General features: G+C 33.3%; 1 protein-coding gene across 5 annotated transcripts in view; it reads right to left on the bottom strand.

Moving 5' to 3' along the window:
• Fbxl4 (F-box and leucine rich repeat protein 4) overlaps positions 1-23,146 on the bottom strand; it is a 97,564-nt gene that overhangs the window by 58,307 nt on the left and 16,111 nt on the right. For all 5 annotated transcript variants that reach the window (XM_058575518.1, XM_046431095.2, XM_046431086.2 and 2 more), the window contains exons 4-6: positions 19,135-19,480; positions 10,267-10,511; positions 2,679-2,892 (exon numbers count right to left, since the gene is read on the bottom strand). In XM_058575518.1, coding sequence (XP_058431501.1) covers positions 2,679-2,892; positions 10,267-10,511; positions 19,135-19,480 — 805 coding nt within the window. The remainder of the gene's footprint in view (positions 1-2,678; positions 2,893-10,266; positions 10,512-19,134; positions 19,481-23,146) is intronic.

Genomic DNA, 23,146 nt, shown 5'->3' with positions numbered 1-23,146 from the left:
AATTAAAAAAAAATCGGGATTGGGGACTGGAAGTCCAATTCAGGAGTAACATGCCTGCTTCATATGCTCAAGGTCCTTGGTTTAATCCCCAGTACCAAAAAACAAAACAAAACCTGGCAATACAAGAACTGAGTGTTAACAAGGCTTAAAAACAATATATATCTTTCATAAAATATTTTTATGAAATAAGGATGATAAAGACTACTTAACCAGAAAGTAACACCAAAAACATGTAAAAATAATAAGCTACATGAGAAACTGTCTAGTTCACTCCTGAAGTCCAAGTGTCTGAAGCAGTTTCACATACCTAAAAGATACTCAAACATTTGTTGAATAAATATAAAAAAAGAAAAGACAATATTAAAGACATTCCCATTACATTAAGAATAACGCTGGCAAAACTGCTATAACTCTATTATTCCACATTATTTGTGAAGTTCTATCTATTAGAAGTAACATTTCAAACATTGGAAAAGAAATAAAAAGCATATTAAATTCCAGATTATATACATGCATTAGAAAGTCCAAAGACATAAGTAAAAAAATTATTAGAATAATTATATGCATTAACTTAGGTAAACAGATAAAAGATTTTTTTTTTAGAAAAACAAATTATCCTTCAGACTAACAATAACCAGTTAAAGTTAAATGAAAGGGAAAATAGCACCTGAAAATTTAATATGCAATGAACAAATTTAACCAGAAAGATTTAGGATCTAAGTGAAGACAACTACAACATGTTGTTAGATATAAAACAAGACCTACATGAACAGATGGGAAATCTTATTAGAAAGCAAAATGAAATATAATGAGTACACTTCTAATAAAATCCTTGCTGAAAGATACATCCAAAAAAAATAAGGACACTCCCCCCACAAAAAAATGTTTGAAAATAACAAGGAAAACAATCTTCTCCTACAGATAGTAAAACATACTACAAAGCTGCCACGATAATAGTACTACTACTATTACCTTTATTAGTATATATTGAATTTACTATGTTCCAGGTACTACCTAAGTACATGTACATGTACATAGTGATTAAATGAGATCTGTATTTGTGGGGGTGGATAAATGGGGATCGAACTCAGAGGCACTCAACCACTGAGCCACATCCCTATCCCTATTTTGTATTTAATTTAGAGACAGGGTCTCACTGAATTGCTTAGCTCCCTGCTTTTGCTGAGGCTGGCTTTGAACTCGTGATCCTCCTGCCTCAATCTCCCAGCCTCTGGGATTACAGGCATGTGCCACTGCACCCGGAAAGATCTATATTTTTAATATTCCCATTTTAGAGACCTAGAAACTGAAATACTGGGGCTGGGGTGGTGGCTCAGTGGTACAGCGCTTGCCTAGCATGTATGAGGCACTGGGTTCGACTGTGAGTACCACATATAAATAATAAATTAAAAAATAAAGGTCCATTGACAACAAAAAATATTAAAAAAAACTGAAATACTGAGAGTGGGAAAGTCATTGATATATCATTTGGAAAAGTAATTTGATTATCTTTATTCTTTTCCTTGACAAATATTTTTGGCCAGTCTTTACCAAATCCTATTTTAGATGCTAAAAACATAGCATAAAAAAATAGATGTGGTACCTATCGTTATGTATCCTTACCATGAAGAAAAATAATATAAGCAAGAAAACAAATATCATTTCAGAGAGTGACAGGGAAATAAAACCAGATTACATGAACAGATAATAAGGGAGATAATAAGGGAGCCTGCATTTATCAGGAACAGATAATAAGGGAGCCTGCATTTATCAGGTCCAAGAAGCCATCTTTATAGAAATATTTAATGAGCTAGAAAAACATTAAAATATTTGATAATCTAACAAAATTCTTGGAACATGTAATAACATTTGAGGACTAGAAAGCAGGCTAACATGTCTGTTTTATAGGAAACAAGTATATAATAGAAAATGTATGTTTACAACAGGGACCTACACACACACTCTAATCCACAATACCATTTTTAGGACTCCATCCTACAGCAATAACAGCATGCATACATAAACTATGTTCAGAATAATGTTGTTGCTAGATATTTTGTAAGAGAAAAATTACTAGGAAAAACTCAATATTTATCATTTTGAGGATGCTAACTAGATTATGGTATGACTTACAGTACTGAGTTAATGAAAAGAACTGGACAGTACATGTTCTAACCTGGAAAGATGTCCTAGAAATAATATATAAAAAACAGTAGTAGACTACTATATATGACATGAACCTATTATTTTTTAAATGAGCCTCATGAACTATGCCATCAGGAATTTACACCCTTAAGTCTGGGCCTGGATAAATTCCTCTTTGCTTCCTCCCCTCTGATAGATGTTCTCTTAAACACTATCCTCCCACCATTTTCTCTAATTCATTCCCTGCCAATATTTCAATGTACCTTAGCCCACTGTTTGTTTCTTTATCTGGGAACACAAAGAACACAGCACCATAAACATTTTAAGAGTTAACAGAAAAAGAACATTTCTTTACAATTTAGAAACATAATAGATTCTAACACTGAAATGACTGAAATAGCTCTAATGATTTTAGAGTAATCACATAGCATACTAACCTTTATTAAAAAATCAGAGATCATAATAATATGAATAAAGGAAAACAAATATTCAGTTGGTTATTGCACAAGGAAAGATAAATGAGTTATTCTTACCTCTACTTTTGTTCGATAGAGAACAAGTCGTTTAAGGCTGCATAACTTGGCAATGTGGTTAAATGCTTGAGGTGGTAATTTATCACAGGATGAGAGATTTAAATCTTGTAGATCTGGACACATCTCAGAAATAACCTCCAAGCAAGTTTCATTAAGGAAATGGCTGCAAGATAATTCAAGGCGTACTAATTCAGATCCACAAACCTTCAGAAACCTGTAAAAACAATATTCCACATGAATTTCATAAAATTAAAAGATTTTTTATAAGAACTTGGAACTTATATTAATTTTAAGGAGAAAGGCTTAGAAAAATGAATTTATATTATGAAAAACATAAGACATCTTTCACTTAAATTCTCATTCACTGCATGCTAAAATGTGCATGGTTAGGTTAAAATAAATCAACCTGAGAAGACAAAATGGATTCACATCATGTAAAAAGTCAGCTAATGCTAAGTGGAAAATTAAAAAAGCAGAGGATATATTTCTCCTACTTACCTATAATGCACAACTGAGTTGGTAAAGATTAAAAGGAAAAAAAAAACTCTAAACTCTTGGAAGATATTTCCCCAGTAACAATACTCAGAACTGGGTAGGTAATATATTTGGAATACTGCACATGAAATGACATCTTCAATTAAATGACCTCAAAACAATCAGAAAAGCCTCCTTTCAACTCAGAAAATTTCTAGGTTTGTTTAAGTGCACAGTTGTGATATGTTTCTTGTAGCTCTAACTATTTAGTAACTAAACTACTCAGAAATAATCCAAGGTGACAGAAAATGCTTTATCAGAGTAGGTCACAATTTTATATTAGTTACATTACAGATGGGGAGAAAACAGTCCTGTCCATAACCACCATCTGTTAGAAACCTAAAACTAAAATGAATCTAGGAGCATTTGAATGTATGGAACTTTATCAAATAAGCAAATTGAACCAATTATTCTTGTTCAGTTCTCTTGACATAATCTTGTCCATCAGTGTCACATCAACAATATTACTACTATTAATTTATGCCACATCTTTTTTTTCCTAAATGATTTAAGAAGCTGATAAAGGAACATACAAAATAAAACTGAACCAAATTGAATCACTTGTGTAAATAAAGAAACAATACTTTAGTAGAAGTTAAAAATAGGGATTCTTTTTTTTTTTACACTGTTCTACTACTTTCTAGCAGTGACATGAGAAAAGGCATTCTTTCAAATCTCACATTTCCTTAGCTGTGAAAGGAAGACTTGAACAACACTTACTACATTGCCCCATGGTTTCGATCATCAAATAATATGTGAAAGCAATTTTTAAAGGTCAAAGCACCCCACAAATATTAAAATGTCAGTTAAATATTGGTTAGCTCATATTTAAACAACAGAATTCAGTTGCCTCAGATTTATTTTAAATATTGCAAATAACCCAGTTTTCATAGATATTATGCTTGAATACCCATTTACTTTTAATCCATTGCAGTCTGTGTTCTGCTCTCCCTAAATTTACCCTTTCCTTTTAATTGCTAAATTCAGTGCCCTCTCTTATCAGTATTTGTATTATGTGATTTATTTCTGACATTTCATACAATTGCCCACTACTCCCTTAAACCTCTGATGCTCCTCCTGTGAATTCTTCTCCTAGATCTCCTCCAACAGGTCTTCCTATTATTACCTGTGCTGGTTATTTGTTAAACTGCAGTCTGCATAAAGCATTTCCATTCATTCAGCAAGCAGATAGTGAGTTTCCACTGTGCCCCAGACAGTAGCCTAGGCACTGGGGAGATAGCCCAGTCCCTCTCACACAGCCTACTTACATTTTAGTGACAGAAGGAAAATAGACACAAATAAAATAAATAATATATTAAAGGCTGAAAAGCAATAAGGAGCAAATAAATGCAGGGAAGGTCAACAGGAAGTTTGATTAGAGAAGCTTCAATGAGAGGGTGAGCAAAGCAGATGTCTGGAGGAAGAGCAGATGGAAGGTGAAGGTTTAAAGGGCAAATACACTGGTTTGAAGACAAGAACAAAGAAGAATAAGGAAGCTGACACAGGAGGCACACAGTAAGGGGGAAATAAGTAGATCAGAGATGAGATACCATGTCATTATAAAGACTTCAGCTTTTATTTTGAGAGAAATGGAATTCCTAATCTTTAGAGGTTTTGAGCAGAGGAGTGTCACCACTTCCTTGTGTTTTACCAGAATCCTTATGGTTTTTGTGTTATGAGATTGAGAGGAAAGCAGGCAGAAAGGGGGGACCATTTCAATATTCAGGAAAGAGAGGAGAGCACACAAGATCCAGGTGCTATTAACAAACATGGTGATAAACACTCAGTATTTTTCCTTTAATAAGGTCAAGGTATACCCAAGAAATAGGATAAAATTAACATGTTTACCTTACGTTGAGTAAGGTAACAAGTAGTTATTGGGAGTTTTTTATTATTTTAAAAGTTAGAAATCCAAAAACAGATATAGCATTTCGGAGAATTAAAAAATATCCTATTTGATAATTCTAAAACTATTCACAAATTACAAAAGTTAAATATGTCTATTAATTCCCTTAGAATTAAAAGCTTTAAGGCATCTTATTTCCTATGGTCTTCTTTATTGGCAAAGTACTTTGATCTGCATTTCTGTTTCATATTTAACTTAGAATGACTTGGAGACTTGACATTCCTTCTCTTTTTCCTTTAATTATTGAACCTTTCTCTTCCAAAGTATTTTGAGTGCTATAAATCCAATCACCAGAAAGCCAACTTTCAAGTTGACTTAATGAATGATACAATGTAAAAGCAAAATAAAGACAATGACCATATTTATACTAGTCTTCTGAATTTTTTTTTTCACTCTCAATACTCTTAAATTGTATACCTCCACTATGAGAAGATTATTTGGTCAATATACCCATATTCTCTTTTCCTTACAGGATCTCTTACAAGATCTTTTCTACTTGCCTTTTCATGATACCTCCATTCTAAAATGGCAGAAGCAACAGTAAGCTCAATTCACTGAACAATTTCTTTCCTTAATGTTCCTCATGGAAATTTTATTTTAATGCAGAGTTCTATGTATGCTTTTGTCTTGGTGAATTATTTACTCATCTCAACTATGACATGGGTCACTTGAAAGGAGAACTACAGCTTCATTATTCTTACAGCTATTCATTCTACATTGTGAATTCTTAAAAGTATTTTTTTAAATTGAAGGTTTTATGAGGACACCTAAGTTCAGATAAACAAATTTGAACTATGTCTCCTGCTATGAGAAAAGGAGTCTCTGGAGGATAAAGTAAATTGCTTATCCTTATGAGGTGAATTAATTTGTCCAGAAGAATACAAGTACATGAGAAGTAATTTACTAAATGGTAACTTGCACCCTAAAATAATTAACATCCCATGAATGAATAATTTAATCTGAGTTTACTCATCACAAAATAAAAGGCACTAATCCTCACAACCTGTCTGAAGTATGGAGGTAAGGGAGAATTAGATAAAAATATCCATGGCTTCTAATTCCTAATCTTAGGTATTGTTAGTTGAACCTCACTCAGTTCTATAAAACAGTATATTTAAAATAATTTTGATTCCAAATAACTTAGAACATTATTTAATATATCTGGCTCAAAATAAAGTCATTAAAAACAAAACTTCTTGCTTAACTGATTATGGTGATATCCAGTAATGGTAGAAAGAGTGGAAAAGAAATTGTTTCTACTGTCTAGGAGCTGACAATCTAAAAGAGGAACCTTGTATAAAATATAGGCAGGCAACTAAATAAATATATGAATGAGTAATAAGTCCTTTATATTACAAAACTATAATTCTGTGTGTGAAAACATCTAAAAAGTTCTTGATTCTAGAAAGCACCCAAGAATTTTTTTTAAGAAATGAATACACACTACTTAGAATAAGTAAAGGGTTTAAAGGTAAAAACCTGCAATCACTGAGGTAAAAATCAGGGTGATTTGGCACCTATTCAAAAAAAAAAAAAATGGTAGTGGAAAAATGGACTTAAAACCTTTTCAACAAAATTAAGTGATGAAACTTTAAAGCACAAACTGGCAGGGAAGCAAAGTAATATTCAAGACTTTAGAAAACTGTATTATAAAAGTGGAATTACAATGGATGTAATTTTAATGAGTAATGATATTCATGAGCAGTACTCAAAGTTGCAAATCACAAATCTGTGGATGGAACGGGATTTTTAATAACTGATTAAAAGTTTTATGTTCTTGTTATTCCAATTTAACCTATTTCTCTGCTATTCTGAATAATACAAATTCATAAAAAAAAATTCTTTAAAATCCAGTTAAACAGTTCTAATTTGTAAAGACAAGGTTTTTAGGCACCAAAGTAACTACATCAATTTTTTTCCTAAAGACTTGCTCAAAAAGCAGCTCACCATCATCATTGGTCTCTAGTTTTAAAATGTACATTTTTTTCTTTAAAGTATTATAAATAAGTCTTCTTCACAGTAATGAGCATAAATAGGCCATACTTATTCATAGGTTATTCATTAATAATCAAGCCATGAATATTTATTGTTTATTCTGGGAATGCTGCCTACAAGTTATAATGACTGTCAATTCAGTAGTCAAGTTGAGGGGCCAATAGCAATCAGCAGGCAAACCTCCAATATGCCCCCACCCTCCCCCAATTTTTTTCTCTTCCTGTTACTTTAACTTTCTTTTCTTAATGGAAACAGTGACTAGGCTTAAAAAAATGCTAGCAAAATTTATGGTTTTATTGACTAAAATACTATAGCAAAATATGGAGAATTTATATATGCACTTTTGTGATTATTCAAATAGGCCTACAGAAACTCATCTGGTTGAACATAAAAATGGTAGAAAATTGCTTGTGAGAAAGTGGCTGAAACTGTACCTTCTCAAAAGACAATCTTTATCATTACTAGCCTAAAATTAAGAAAAATAACTGCTTAGTTTTCTTCTCACAACTCATGTTTCTTCTAATGCACTTGAATAAGCTACATAAAGAGAATGTTAAAAAAATTATTTAGTATTGCCTTTACATTTTACTCATTATCATGATTATACGCAGCACTTTGCCTAAGAAACTGGACCTTAGCTGTTTGCTACCAACATTTTATCTAATGTCTAGAATCATTAGTTGCCACCCTGTTATTTTACTTATAAAATTATGTAAATAATATGTTTAAACAAGATATTTATCTTTATAACTATCTTCCCTGCTGAAGGAAGAAACTGTATATCTTATATATCTTTTTACATGGTCAAAAATATCCACTACCCTGCCTTGCCACGAAAGATAAAAACAAATTCCTAACAGTGGAAAACACTGTGGAAAGAGCTATGAGAGTAATTAAAATGCCCTAGACATCTGTATATTGTAAAACAATGCTTACTGACATCAAGTATTCTATCTGTCTGATATTCTGTTGGTTTTGGTTTATTATTAATAATATATGCTCTAAATCATAATCATTAATTTCGGATTTTCTTGGTCCCATTAGCAGAGAGGGAAATTTGCAAACAATGTGGGTACGTTTAAGGTAGAGAGAAATAAAAAGAACTAAGCTATTGCTAGGATTCAGAAAATGATACTTCGAAGTATGGAGCTTTGCCATGCTGAATACTCTGAACTAAAAGACACTGGAAGGTCTCAGAAGCAGCCTCATAACCAAGTTTTCTCTGACTTTCTCCTGCCCTGTCTCTTGCCCACCATCCCCTCCACCCCCCTCCCCCAGAACAAGTCAAAGAAACCAGAATTCCTCTTTCTCAAGATAGGACATAGATAGAATTTCTTTTCCCCAAAGCATGCCATAAAGCTTTAACATATTACTCTAACCTTCCCCTGCCTTTCTATCTAGGAGCTGGTCATAAAGAAATTCTGACATACCCTTATCCAATACTGGGTCATAATAATCTCATTCCAGAGAAGTCCTGCCCCATATTTAGGAAGAAGAAATGCTACAACACAAACGAAAGAAGAATCTGAATAGACAAGACTTGCTAGTTTTCCCCACTCAATCCATTACTATTAGGATGATACACTTTTTGTCCAATCACATTTCTACATGCCTGTCCTTGCTTCACTGAACCTAAGCATAACATTAGATAGTTTTTCATGTATCTTTGGGTCTTTATTCTGAAAGGTCCTGTAGCATGTAAAACTATGACTAAATAAAAATTTTAACTTTTTTGTTTGTTTGTTTGTTTATCTTTTGATATAGGGTATCAGCTGTGACCTTTATGATGGGAAGAAAAGGGATCATCCTCTTTCTGGCGCTATAATGTGTTCCACTGCACAGGGGTCATATATCTAGCAATGAGCCTTTTCCCAAAATCTACTTTTGGCAGAAAAGAAACTCAGTGCATCCATGGTTTCAACCTGGGAGCCTTACTACTTGTATTTTTTTTTTTTTAATTTGATGTGAAAACTATCATTGTTAGCATTTTTAACACATTGTTACTATTTCAACCATTAGAACTTCATTGAAATCTAATGTTATCAAATTTCTTTCTGAAACTGCATCTTTATTTTTATAATCTGAGTCAAGTGAAAACAAGGCTCCATGTTTAAATTTCTGATTCTAAAACCAGCATACAAAAATGCATTTTACTGGGGATATGTGTAGGGATAGCTGCAGTTCATTTTTAGTTTGTAAAAAAAAACAGGATGAAACTCTGTTCAATAATTAAAAATAACAGGTAATTTCTGCAAAGTTTCTAATTCATTATTTAACTTCATGAAAATAATGGAATCATATATAACATACAATGAGGACAACTATCATCAAGGTTAAGAGAGGCACCTGTTTGTATCATAAGAAAAATTACTATGGCATTACTAAATGAATATGCACTTGTGGCAAGCTTTCAAATGTTTAACAGGAGACATTTAATAGTAAGGAGACAAAATGCTTAAATAGAAAGGAGCAGAAACACCTGGGCAGGTCTGCAAGTGTGGTCGTCTAGCATGCAATTGCATTTTCAACATAATTAGTTTAAATGAGCTTCTAAATTTGGGTGATATATTGCACATGTAATTAAGATTTAATTAAAAATGTTCTGTAATAAATTGTTTTCCATTTCTGACAAATCACATTAGAGAGGTAGATTTTGATTTGGAAATAGTTTTTTTTTTTTTTTTTTAAATGTGTTAATCATCTCAGCTGAAAATATGGGAATGGAAAAAAAAGTTCTGTTGAAAGTCAGTTGGGATTTAAAAAATAAAAAGTGAAGAATTTTTTTTTTCTATATTGCTGACTGAATCCAGGGGTGCTCTAGCACTGAGCTACATCCCTCAACCCTTTTTTACTTTGCGACAGGGTCTAAATAAGTTGCCCAAGCTAGCCTTCACCTTGCCACCCTCCTGTCTCAGCCTCCCAAATAGCTGGGATTACAGGAGTGCACCAGTTTCTCTATAGTTTAGCTGAAGAGAATGCTGAAACACTTTTACGTTTATAAACAGCAACATTCTACATATAAACCATATTTATTTTTTAATTTCTGTAAGATACATAGTATAGAACTTTACATTTATTATAAAAACTATTACACAGTAAGTGTAGCCTGCTAATAATAATAATAATAAAAACTCAATAAGGCTTTGCACTAACCTGCTAAATCCTGCAACAGAGATGAAGCCTCTATTGCCAGTCCAAGATAAATTAAGCCACTGGACAAGGGTACATCGAGCCTGCAGGAACTCCAGAGAAGTGTCATTTAGCTTTGCCCAGTATGGCTGCAGATTGAGGTGGATATACTGTAGAGGATCACAGCAATGCTGGTGTAGCAGTTTGCAAGTTTGTGCTAATCTACACAGGTCTGGTAGTGTAAGATGGTTCAGAATCAGTTGAATAAGCTACCCAAAACAGAGAAACCAAGATCATCAAGAGTGAAAAAGAGTAAGATTATTTTATTAAACATATAATGTGGCCTAATAATAACCAGTATCACATTTTATAACATCATTTTCACATAGCAAATAAATCAACAATTAACAAAATTATCCAAATAGAAAAAAAATACACACAGATAAATATACTGTATTTCAAAAATGTTTAAATATGCAGCTCATGCTGACAACTCTTCTTCCTTAGGGTACAAAGATACATTTTGGTGATCTGTTGACTAATACAATTTTTCATAGACTCAGCATTTACTACATGCCAAACACTGGTGATAGAAAACAAAAAGTTCTCATTCTCAGAGTGCTACAGTCCAGTGGGGATACTAGTAAGTACAAGGATGTACTTTAATAGCATTGATAGAAAGCAACATAGAATACTACTAGAGCCTAACACAAGACACACACCTAATTCCAAAGTGAAAGTACTTGTGCCAGGAGGACTCAGCTTTAAAGGGAGAGGGGCAAACTAGGTGAAAATAGTGTTAAGGACACAGTTACACAGAGCCTCACAGAGGAGCTTAGATTATTCTGACAAAAGGCAAGGGAGACAGGAAGAACAACAAACCAAGGAACTAATGTAGAATTCCAGGAAAAAGAAAAAAGGGCACTTAAAGCAGCAAGGATGGAGTAGTGAATATACATAAAAATAAACCACACGGAATCAAAAAGATCTTTTTCTCTCAATTATCTCCTTGAACTAATCCAAGATTTGTTTTTTCTTAATGAATAATTGGGGGCTTTTAAACTAGTTTACAAAGAACAACTGCTTAAATAGCTTATACTGAACCAAGAATCATAAAAATAAAATTAAATAATTGCTAAATGTTCAAATCTTATTTAGATGAGGACTGTTTTTTTAAATTTAATGCAGGGCATTTAATAAATTTTCTTTTTTATAATTATACCCCGTAATATAAATCATCTTTTTTTCAATTTACTATCTAGGTTCAGTATAAATTTTAGGTAAGAATTTCTCTTTTTTTTGGCAAAAACACTACAAAATACAGAGTAACAACAGTATGATCTTTAAAAGAACATATATAATATAATGTGATATATTTATTAATCATCTGATGCTCATAAGGTTTGGGGTATTCTTGCTATTTACTTTTAACATCTGAACTAGGCTTTAAAAATAATGTTAGGATATATGTATGTTTATTCTGAAGATAGGGAAAGAGAAGAAAAATAATAATTTGTCCAAAAGCTGACAAAGATTCTCTGCTTGGTCAAAAACTTAGATAGGCTTCTAGACCTTCTAGGCTCCCTTGTGCACTTCGTTATCAAAATCCAGTTCCAGCAAAAAGCTTTATGATTCCTCCTAAGTTAGTTTAGCAAGAATGTTCACCCTTTACCATCCCCCGGGGAACGCCTGATTACCTATCTCTAGGATGAATCCTTTCATTCAGTTTAGTCCAAATCCCCCCTTTCTCCTGATGTTTCTTCTTAGTAATTTTTCCATCAACTCACCCTCAACATGCTGATTGGCTATAAATTCCCACTTACCCCATGAGGTATTTGCCGCTAGCCCAATCTCTCTCTCCCACTGCAAAATTTCACTGCTGTGGTTCCTATCCCTACCACAACTGCATTTTCTTTAGCAAATCTCATCAATGAGATAACCCTGTTGACATGTAAAAGATGAATTAACAAAAATTCTGGTAAAAAAAATCAGAAAATCCAAACACTGAAGAAAAATAGAAAATGACAAGTTTCTCCCTCTCTAAGGTCAATTCTAACAATTCTCTCCCCAGAAATAAACATTGTTAACGTTTTTTTCTGACATCTTCTAGATAAATGTGTATATTCTTGGATATGCACTAAAGGAATGATATGATATATACTGTTCAGCACTTTGCTTTTCTCATTTCATGATACATACTAGATGGTTCTTCATCTGCACAAACAGGTCCACCTCATTCCATTTCATAGATGTGACATAATAATTCAACTAGTTTCTTATTGATGGATTTCTTGATTTTCTCTTATTACAAATTATATTGCAATATCATTATGTGTATACATTATGTATGTATGTTCATCTTAGTAAACTTTGAAAATTTATTGTTAGGGTAAATTACATGCATTTAGAAGTTTTGATATAAGGACAAACTGCCCTTGTAAATGTTTACATCACTTTATATATCCACAGTGTAAAAAAGGACCCATTCACCTACTTCATAGACAGCGCTGTATCAAAACAAGAAAGTATGGGACTACTTTTGTGGTTTCTTCTTATCTTCTTTTTTTTTTTCCAAGTGAGCTGCTACTGTTTACTTCTTTCCTCTTAATATATTTCTGAACTCTATTCTGTTTCATATATCTATCCATTATTTCTTCCATTTCAATAACCCTCAAGGTAAAATAAGTTTTCTTCTAAAATTGTAAAAGTGTATGTGTTGAACTAGGCATGGTGGTGCCCGCCTGTAATCCCAGCGGCTCAGGAGGCTGAGGCTGGAGGATCAGGAGTTCAAACCCAGCCTCAGCAAAAGTGAGGTGCTAAGCAACTCATTGAGACCCTTTTTCTCTAAATAAAATACAAAAAATAGGTCTAGGGGTGTGGCTCGATAATCGAGTGCCTTTGAGTTCAATCCCTAGTACCTACCAAAAAAAAAAAAAAAGTGTATATGTTAGACAATGGAGTTTTATTCAGCCATAAATAAAAATGAAATTATGTCATTTGCAGGAAAGTAATGGGATTTGAGAATATTATGTTAAGCAAAATAAGACAAATTCAGAAAGTCATGGGTCAAATATTTTCCTTACATGTGGATATATAATAGGATATGTAATAGGACAATTGGTATTTCTCAATTTCATAGCCATTAACTAATATGTATATTTTATATAAAGTATGATGTGTGACTATAAGGATCAGGCACTGGAGTTAAAAAGAGAAGTAGGTTTGGCTTAGGTGAGGGGGGTGGGGACTACTCTTTTTCATAAAAGCATTGCTTTTTTGCAGGTATCTCTGTCCTTACATTAAGTGTATGATTAATTTCAATAAAAACTAAATAGTATGTTTTAAATTATTAAAATGTAGAATATCAAATCCTACCTATGAAAATGTGAACAAGGACCAGAAGATATTGACTAATAAGTACATTGATTTACAGAAAAAAAAAAATAGGACAATTGGCTATTATGATTCAAACTTTTGGGAGTTTCTAATTCTAGTCTTTGCAGCATTCTCAGAATGGTATATAGTTCTATTAGTGGCTGATACTGATATCTTCTGAATTAGGGGTGGTGCATTTCTTTGTTACCTTGATTTACTTTACAAGCCAAATGTACTTTTCTTCTAGTTACACTAATATAGTTTATTATAACTCCATTACTAGAAGATAGCAAAACTGGTGCTGCATCACCACAACTGGGACCACCAACTAGAATTGGGTATTGGCTCCAAGCTAAATATACTTCTTTTTCTAATCTCTTCAATGTATGTGTTGGCATGCACTAGATCATTTGGTTGCAAATGAAAATCAGGACTAATACCCCTCTATCATTCTTCTTTATCTGGAATTTTCCTAATTATTTTCATATTTCTTAGGTGAATTTTTCAATTTAACAATTTGCATTTTAATTGGGACTTGGTTAAACACACAGTTACTTTAAAGAAAACTGACATTTTTGCTTTATTGTATCTTTCTACTTGAGAGCATGCTATGACTCATCATTAAATGATCAATTTGTTCCTAGAGTTCCTACTGCAATTGATTTGTCTATTAACTTTGTAACCCGCTAATTTACTCATTGCTCTTAATAGTTTTTTGGTCTATTCTCCTGTGTTTTAGATATATAAACATTTTCTCTGCAAATGATTTTCCAAAAATTATGCCTTTTATTTCTTTCTCATGTCTACCAGCTCTGGCTAATACTTCGGCAATAATGTTAAATTACATTTCTATTCATGGCTTTAATTCAAATGTGAGCCATGAAAGTTCAGCATATATATAATTCCCAATTTCTTTAGTAACTACATCTTAAAAAGTAAAAAGAAATAGTTTCACTTTAGTTTATGTATGTTATAGTTCAGATGTGTGTCCCCAAAAAGCCCATGTGTGAAACAATGCAAGAAGGTTTAGAAGTAAAATGATTGGGAAATGAGAGTCTTAACCCAATCAGTGAATTAATCCTCTAGCAGGGTTTAACTGAGTGGTACTGAAAGCAGGTAGGGTGTGGTTGGAGGAGGTAGGTCATTCGGGCATGTCTTTGGGGTTTATATTTTGCCGTGTGAGGAGAGTCTCTGTTTCTGATCATGTCTGAGTCCCTTTCCTCCACCACATTCTTTGGTCATGGTGTTTGGTATCATTTCTGGCCCTGAGGAATGAAATCAGCCATCTTTGGACTGAGACCTCTGAAATTGTGAGCCCCCAAATAAACTTTTCCTCTTCTAATTGTTCTTATCAGGTCTTTTAGTCACAGCAGCAAAAAAGCTGACTAAAACAAAACTATCACTTTACCATGTAATCAACATAAAATTACTACTGAGATATTGCACATTCTTTTTTTTCCAAAGTGGGTCTTTAAAATACTGGGTGTTATTTTACACTTTAGCACATTTCAACTCATACTAGTCACATTTCAAGTGCTCAATAGTACATATGGCTGGTGGCTAACATATTGGACAATGCATTTCTACTGTTTGATAATTAAATGTGATATTAGTTCTTGGTTTATGATAGTTGTTAGTAGATAATTGGTAAGACAGCTTAATAAAATATGTACAATTTAAAAGAAATGGTTAAAATATGATTATCTATTTAGCTGTCACTTATCAACTTGTTTACACATTTACTGAAATGATTTTAAGATTCTTCTCCTTTTAACCTAGTACTATGGTATTAGTACATAAACCCTCTAACATGAAAACACCCTCAAATTTCAGGAACAAATCTCAAATGATTTTCTGGTATTATCCTTTTAAAACAATCCAACTTCCTTTGTTTTAAGTTGTTCATATATGTAAAATCGGTCTGATAGTTTTCTTTTTGTGTGCTATCTTAATTAATGTTACCCTAGCTTCATACAAGAGTTGAAAATGTCTTCTTTATACTATGAAACAGAGTTTAAATAATACAAGAATTGTCTGTTTCATAAATGTTTGAAAGAAAACTACAAGTAATCTGAGCTTGACAACAGTAATAATTTGAAATCTGTAGAATTAACTCAAATTGTTTCAGTTATTGTAGAATTTTTAAGCAGCTAGTACAGAGAAATCCTGTATCAGAAGATAAATAATTTACTTTTTCCAGATGGTTACTTTAAAAACTCCCAGAAACTTTTGGCATAGTTCCAAAGAAAAAGCACTGTATTAAAAGGTATATATTATATGAAAACATTCTGATACTGAATATTAAATTTTAAGCAAATATTAAAATATAAAAAGAATAAAGAGTCATTAAAACCATGACAATGACAATGTGAAAGAGCAGTTTTGATTTTGATTAAATAAAAGATATAGGGTTTAGGTCTACAAGACAATATCCATTAATTATTACTCACCTAATATATACTGTCTGTCAAAATGTGTTGTTGTTTTTTTTGGCATGGAGGGGATCCTAGTATAAAGTATATTTGTATAACACAATGAAGACAGGATGTGACACATTGAGCGGAACTCCCAAAATATACCTAATCTCATTCACTGTACTTTGCAGTATTAACTCTCGATATGGTACTCTGCTTTCATCAAAGCTAATTAATGTCCTTCCAAGAATATCAATTCTATCGCCTGGTTTCTTCCACAGAGACTAAATGTGGGAACAAATATGGTAACATTCCTCATTCATCACCCTATAATAATGGCTCCATTAAATTGATCATGGTAAAATACTATATTGAAGTTCTCCCAATGACCAAAACTAATGAGCACTTGAAACAACCCTCTACAGTTGATGTCTTTTTATGGCTTCCAGACATTTTCAACTTCCTAATGGTTTGGTTTAAGACTCTCTCATCTTTATCCCAAGTCCCTTTTCTAGCTTATTTTCCTCTATGGAACTCTTGGATGTCTTAATTAATGTTACCCAGAATTTTACTCCTGGCTCTTTATTCAAACTTCACAGTGTTTCACTTGTCAACTTCATCTACCGTGGTGCCCCTCTATTTAGATGTGACTTGTTCAAATGTACACTCAGACATTCCTGATGAGTTTCCAACTCAAATAGCAAGTGCCCACTATTCTCCACAGACAAGTCTACTTTGATGAATCACAGGCACCTTCCTACCTTCATCTACTATTTTAAAATTAATGGCATGTCCGCCCACCATGTCATTCCAACTTGAAACCTAAAACTCCCGCTGATGTTTTTCACCTCCACATTCACCAGTTACTTTTGATTACAACCTTTGAACTTCTGAAATATTTCTCCCACCTAATGTCTTCTTCAAACATTCCAACTTGGAAGGCTTCATAATTTCTTGTCTAAATTATTGCAGTAGCTTCCTGACTGGGACCTCTGCCTCCCACCCTAACTTCCTATTGGTCTATTCTCCATTCACCAGAGTAATCTAAGACATAAATCTCATTTTACAATCCTCCTCCTTAAAGTAAACAAATCTTCAATGTTCACAATCATTTTTTATGCCATAAGCCATATGAAAGACAAATTCAAATGAACCCAAAACATCTGGATTCTAATTGTGGGCCAAAGCATGTGCAAAAATGCTTGAATACTATGGATAATTTCTGGAATATTAACTATTATTCCACATCTTTCCCTCCCACTCAAAGACAGCATAAGAATAACAAAAGAAAGTATTCAATTATAATCGTGAATCTGCTCTAATATTTTAGCAAAAGTAAATTATTTATAAAATCTAAAGTATTTGATTTCCCGAACTAACTTTGTTATAAACCAGAATAAGACAGTACCCTGAAGACCACTGGGTAAAGGGTTAAAATGCAAATCTGCTGGTAAAACCCAGAGGCAAAACCTACTATATAGTACAGCAGAGTAGGATGCGCACTGCCAAGGCTAGGGTGTCCCAATCATTGTAGTCCATGTGAATGGAGATGTACACTGCAACAGCCCTAAGCCTCCATCTAATTTCATGCAGCCTCTGCAGTCAAATCTGATGTTTCAGCCATACTGAAATACTGGAATTTCCAATCAAGTCACAAAGTTTCACTTCTCACCTTTCTACATTCTTTTCTCTCTGCCTAAGGTTTCCCTCTGTTTCCATTTAAATGCTATATGTCAAGCATTTTATTAGGCCTGAATAAAGTTCAACAAACTGTTTAAAATATATTTACTGACTTTAAATTTCTAGTTTTAGAAAATGGGTAAAAATCAAAGAAGTGATTCATTCTCCTCCAGATAAACAGCTATCCCTGAGTCCTGAGGAGGAACACTCTCAGTATTTCACACTCCTCTCTCTCTGCCCCAATTCAACTCTGCTTCATCTTTCTTCCTTTCTCCCAAGAAGGTCTTATCCAACCTGTGAAGCTTCCTTTCCATAAAACAAGACTTGACCTTAGAACTCTTGACCTTAAATCATCTATGTCTAGCAATTTTAATAGCTACTTCACAGATACATCACAGTATTTTAGCCATAAAATATTATACAGACATTATAACTACTGTTAGGTATTCAAGAAACTGCCTTATTGTTCTATGCAAGTTAAGCTTCCTATGTTACTACAGTGAAATTTTAAATACCAACATTTTGGAAGGGGGATATATAGGTTGGTTAAAATTTAAGACTAGGACTGGGGATATGCTTCAGTTGGTAGAGTGCTTGTCTCCTATGCACAAGGCCCTGGGTTCAATCCCCAGCACCAAAAAAAAAAAAAAAAATTGAGTTTATAAATTTTTCTTAAAAAGAAAACTGATTATATCATTTTTAGGAATACATAGTTTTTTGTAGAGGTCTAAACGCCTGGCCCCACTCTCACTGCCAAGGATATTTGGAAACAGGTGGAGAAAGGTTTTGGTGTCACATTGCTGGGAAATACTTACTGGCATTTGATACCTGGGACACAGAGATGCTAAATATCCTACACAACTGTTCCTCTGTAAGTACACTGAAAAAAAGATTTCAAACAAGATACAAAAAAAAGTATTTCCAGGAGAAGGCACTCTGGACCTGCCTAGACCAAAATTTAGAGCTAGAAGAATATATACCAGAGTTAGTATGGAAGAACAAATGATACTTAGGAAAGCTCTGGACTATTAAATGGTATAAACAGTCATCTCACAATCATTATTTCTCCTATCTTTAATGTATAAAACTGCACATACTGCTCATACTTATAATGTATAATTGTGAATTAGAGTATAACTTCTTATTCTTATTATTGGCTTATGTATTTGGCTATTGCTATTTAATGATATAACAACATATACTTAATAGTTTATCCAGAATTACTGAAGTTAATCCAAAAGAAGTAGCAAAATAACTTTTTCATCTAGTTTTTCCAAAACTAAAATATGCAACACATCGGAATACTCCCTTACCTATTATATTTCCAATTCCTCTGATAGCTAGCAAAATAAACAGTAACTTCCAAACATTTAAAGATCTATACTGTTGTATCTAATATTGCTACTGAACATTTTTGGCTTACCTCATATGGTAATTTATCAAAATATCCATTATTTGGCCCTTCCTTGAGGGCAGTACTGCTAAATTTTTTGTTAAGATTGTCCATTCCACAACCATCCTCTTCTTCGTAGTCATCATCTTCTAGATCATTCATGTCAATAAGTGAAGTCTTGAGAGAAAGCACTGGCTTGTCCTTCATACCATGTAGCACAACTGCATCTAATTCAGTGTAATAATCCAGAAGAGAACTATTTATTTCCAGTCGAATAAGATTTGTGGGAAAATTTATCTGCTTAATACAAGGTTTAAACTGGCGAGCCTGGGAAGCATTCACCTTCGTAGGTCTCTCTGACCAAAGAATCTCCCATCTGCCAAAGAAAGAAACTTCCCTATAATACAGTTTAGAATGAGATCTACCAGTACCTTAAGATTACAGCCCCATGCCCAATATACCACAGAGAGAAACATGTCAAGTAAGGTGAATAGAATCAAACACAAGAATTGTTTCCAGGATATGAAAAAAAAATTAAAAGCTAAATGTCATACATATAATTAAATTATTTTTATAAAAACACCAAAGTTCTTTTTATTCCTTTGCAGATTTCACATTGATCAACTTAAAGACTAAACTTGGTAGAGGTAACTGAAGAACAGCACTCAGTTTTACAGAATAAGTGAATCCTAAGTAAGGATCAAGCACATAGGAAAATGTTGTCCTATGTTCACTGCATCTCAAACCAACTGCAGGAACTACACCTGTCATCTTGCCTCACAAAGGTCTCTTTGTCCAGCGTTTCATTCCTGTTACTGGCCTCATACAAACTCAAAATGGTTTTTATCTTTGATTTTTCTCATTTTTTAATGCAGTCATAAGGTTTTACTAAAGTTTTCAGGAAATTCTTTTATATATGTCCTTCTCCAGAATTTTCATGTTTTTAATATTTTTAGTCATTCTTTATCTCTGGTACCTAGCAAGTCCTGTTCCTCCAAATGAACTCCCACTTCCCAGGAAACTTAGTCACTACTTTTACACAGTAAATTATTTCTAACTTTGGGACTTTGCTCATGTTGTGTTCCCCCAATGAAATGCCCAACTTACTACTATTATTTGTCCATCTCTTCTTTAAAGCTAATATTCTCATGTATCATAATTAACTAATTCTCTAATTATTGTTTTCTAATATAGCAGAGAAAATTTAAAACAATATAAAAATATTTAACAAACATTTTTCCTCTATTTCTAATTGTTTGCTTTGGCTAGAAGAATTTTTACTTTTATACTGAAAAATAAAGAATATTTTTAAAGTCTCTCAGTAAACACTACAGACTGCTTTAAAAAAAAGCTACACCAATATATATAAACATGACCACTAAAAGCACTATCTACTTTTAAAATAATCTCTAATTTCATAGTGAGTCACACCTCCTTAGGAATATAATTTATAATTCACTGATTATTAATAGAACTTCAAATGTTTTTATATATAAAAAACATGAGATTTTTTTTAACCCCCAATAAACTATTGGTTCATTAACCCAATAACCTACTGAAATCTAAGAAAAAAAGAAGTAGCAAAAAACTACTATGAGACACATAAGAAGCTCAAGTAGATAAAAGTCACTGACATATAGGTACCCTAATGGCCTTTAGGTCAACAAGGTCATACAGCTCTAATCTTGGAAGAATGGAAAAAGGAGATATGGTAATTTCTACCTACAGGAATAAACATGTAAGACAGATGTTCTCTGGGAATTCTTTCTTTTTTAAATTTATTTTTTAGTTTTAAACATTTTTATTAATATGTATTAATTATACATATTAATGGGATTCAGTATGATATTTCCAAATATGCATGTTGCATATACCAATAAAATCCAATGTCCCTTTTCCACCCTCACCCTTAACACCCTTCCCAATCTCTAGTAATCACTATTCTACTTCCAGGTTGACTTTTTTTAGCTTCCACATATGAGAGAGAACATCCAGCACCTGTCTTTTTGTGTCTGTCTTATTGTACTTAATATAATGTCTTCTAGTTCTACCCATTTTGCTACAAATGACAGGATTTTAATTCTCTTTATAGCTGAATAATACTCCATTGTTTGTATATACCAGATTTTCTTTATCCATTCATCCATTGATGGGCACCTAGGCTGACTCCACATCTTAGACATTATGAATAGGGTCACAACAAACATGGGTATGCAGGTGTCTCTTTGGTATGCTGACATCATTTTCTTTGGATGTATTCCCAGAAGTGGGATACTCAGTGGGAATTCTAGTAAACATCACCAAGAGAATCAGGAACTACAGAATAGTTCACTATTCTGTAGAAACTTATACATTTTCTAGAACCTTTAAAATCATTCCATATTCATTATTTTTGCAGATTCTCTCCTGAAAATCAGTAATAAAATACATCAAATATAAAGAGCCTCTATTTGTATTTAGAGACAACATCTCAGTCCATCTCTATTTGGAAATTAACAAAATGCCATTCTGTGTGAAGGACCTGGTTAATTCTAACTTAAATGAAAAAATCGTGTTTCTTGGGCCCACAAAGTCAAGGGCACTAATCTATGATAAATTTGCGAAACTGTTGCTTAAGCAACTCTCTTTGGCTACCAATTCTATGACATCCTTTCTTTTCCCTTTCTCCTCCTCCTCCTCCTCCTCCTCCTCCTCCTCCTCCTCCTCCTCCTCCTCCTCCTCCTTCTCCTCTCTTTCATGGTACTAGGGCCTCATGTGTGCTAGGCAAGTGCTCTACCACTGAGCCCTTTCTTTCTTTCTTTGAGACAGGGTAACACTAAATAGCCTATGCTGTCCCCAAATTTGCCATTATCCTGTCTCAGCATCCTAAGTTGCTGGGATTATAGGTATGTACCACCACACCAGCTCTCCCTGCTTTTTAAAGTTCATTATCCAGTTAAAGTTCTTTTAGTGCTTAAAAAACTCACACCAAAATAAATTTCATCCCCAAATTATGTAATTCCAATCAGTTTCTTTAATATGACTTCAACTTGTCATTTTCTCCCTCCCCTTTTCCCTGTGTCTCTTCCAAATTGTAACCCTAGGCTAGCATATTTGTGACTCCTGCACCAGCATCTATTAAGACCTTATCAGGACACTCAGTACTGCCTCTTTTCTTTTTCTCTTAATAATGGCACTAAGCAAGAAGTAGAAAAGACTAAGATCTGGTAGAACTACCTATAACTTTTCTATTTCATTGGCTGAACAAAGAAATGAAATCATTAAAAGACTGCTTTTAGATTCTGAATGTTTGGAACTGTAAGAAATCCATTTTCTACAAACAAATTTCTGAGTTATTCCAAACATACGTGTTTGCTAACTCCTTAGGGATAAAATTGTGTGCTCAATTAATGTGATAGGAAACACAGTCCAATAGTTTCTATGCAGTATTGCATGATGGAGTTTTTTATGAATAAATGTTAAAAGGGAGAGGGCTGGGATTGTGGCTCTGCAGTAGCTCTCTCTCGCCTAGGCATGTGACATGTGCTGGTTCGATCCTCAGTACCCCATAAAAATAAATAAATAAAATAAAGGTATTGTGTTCAACTACAACTAAAAAATATTTTAAAAAATGTGAAAAGGGAAAGTATACTGATATATACAAACAAGCATACATGCATGCAAGCACAAATATTCTTGTAAAATCGCTAACTGTTCTTTTTTCAAGATCTGATTGTACTGATTTCTTGGTATATACTAAGGTTTCTTTTATGAAAAGGATTGTGATGATAAATGATGTTAGTATTTCATATGTCTTTTAAATGTCTGCTTATTCAGCATTTGTTCATCGCTCCAGCCCATGCCAAAGATTGACTGATGCAGATGGACTGGTGCAGGAGACCGAAAATTCATCTAAAATTGCATCCTTCCTGACTTCCCCTTCTGTACTATGCTTTCTCCTTTCCTTACTGGTTTCCCCTACAGCACTTCTATAATAAACATCTGCGCAGAAACAGAAACCTCAAGATTAGCTTCTGGGAAACCACTAGTATAGATCTTAATA

This window comes from Marmota monax, unplaced genomic scaffold (genome assembly GCF_021218885.2).
Source record: "Marmota monax isolate L192 unplaced genomic scaffold, Marmota_monax_Labrador192_F-V1.1 WCK01_AAM20220418_F8-fsc00013, whole genome shotgun sequence".
Lineage (NCBI taxonomy): Eukaryota > Metazoa > Chordata > Mammalia > Rodentia > Sciuridae > Marmota > Marmota monax.
This window is presented reverse-complemented; position numbering and strand designations above follow the sequence as displayed.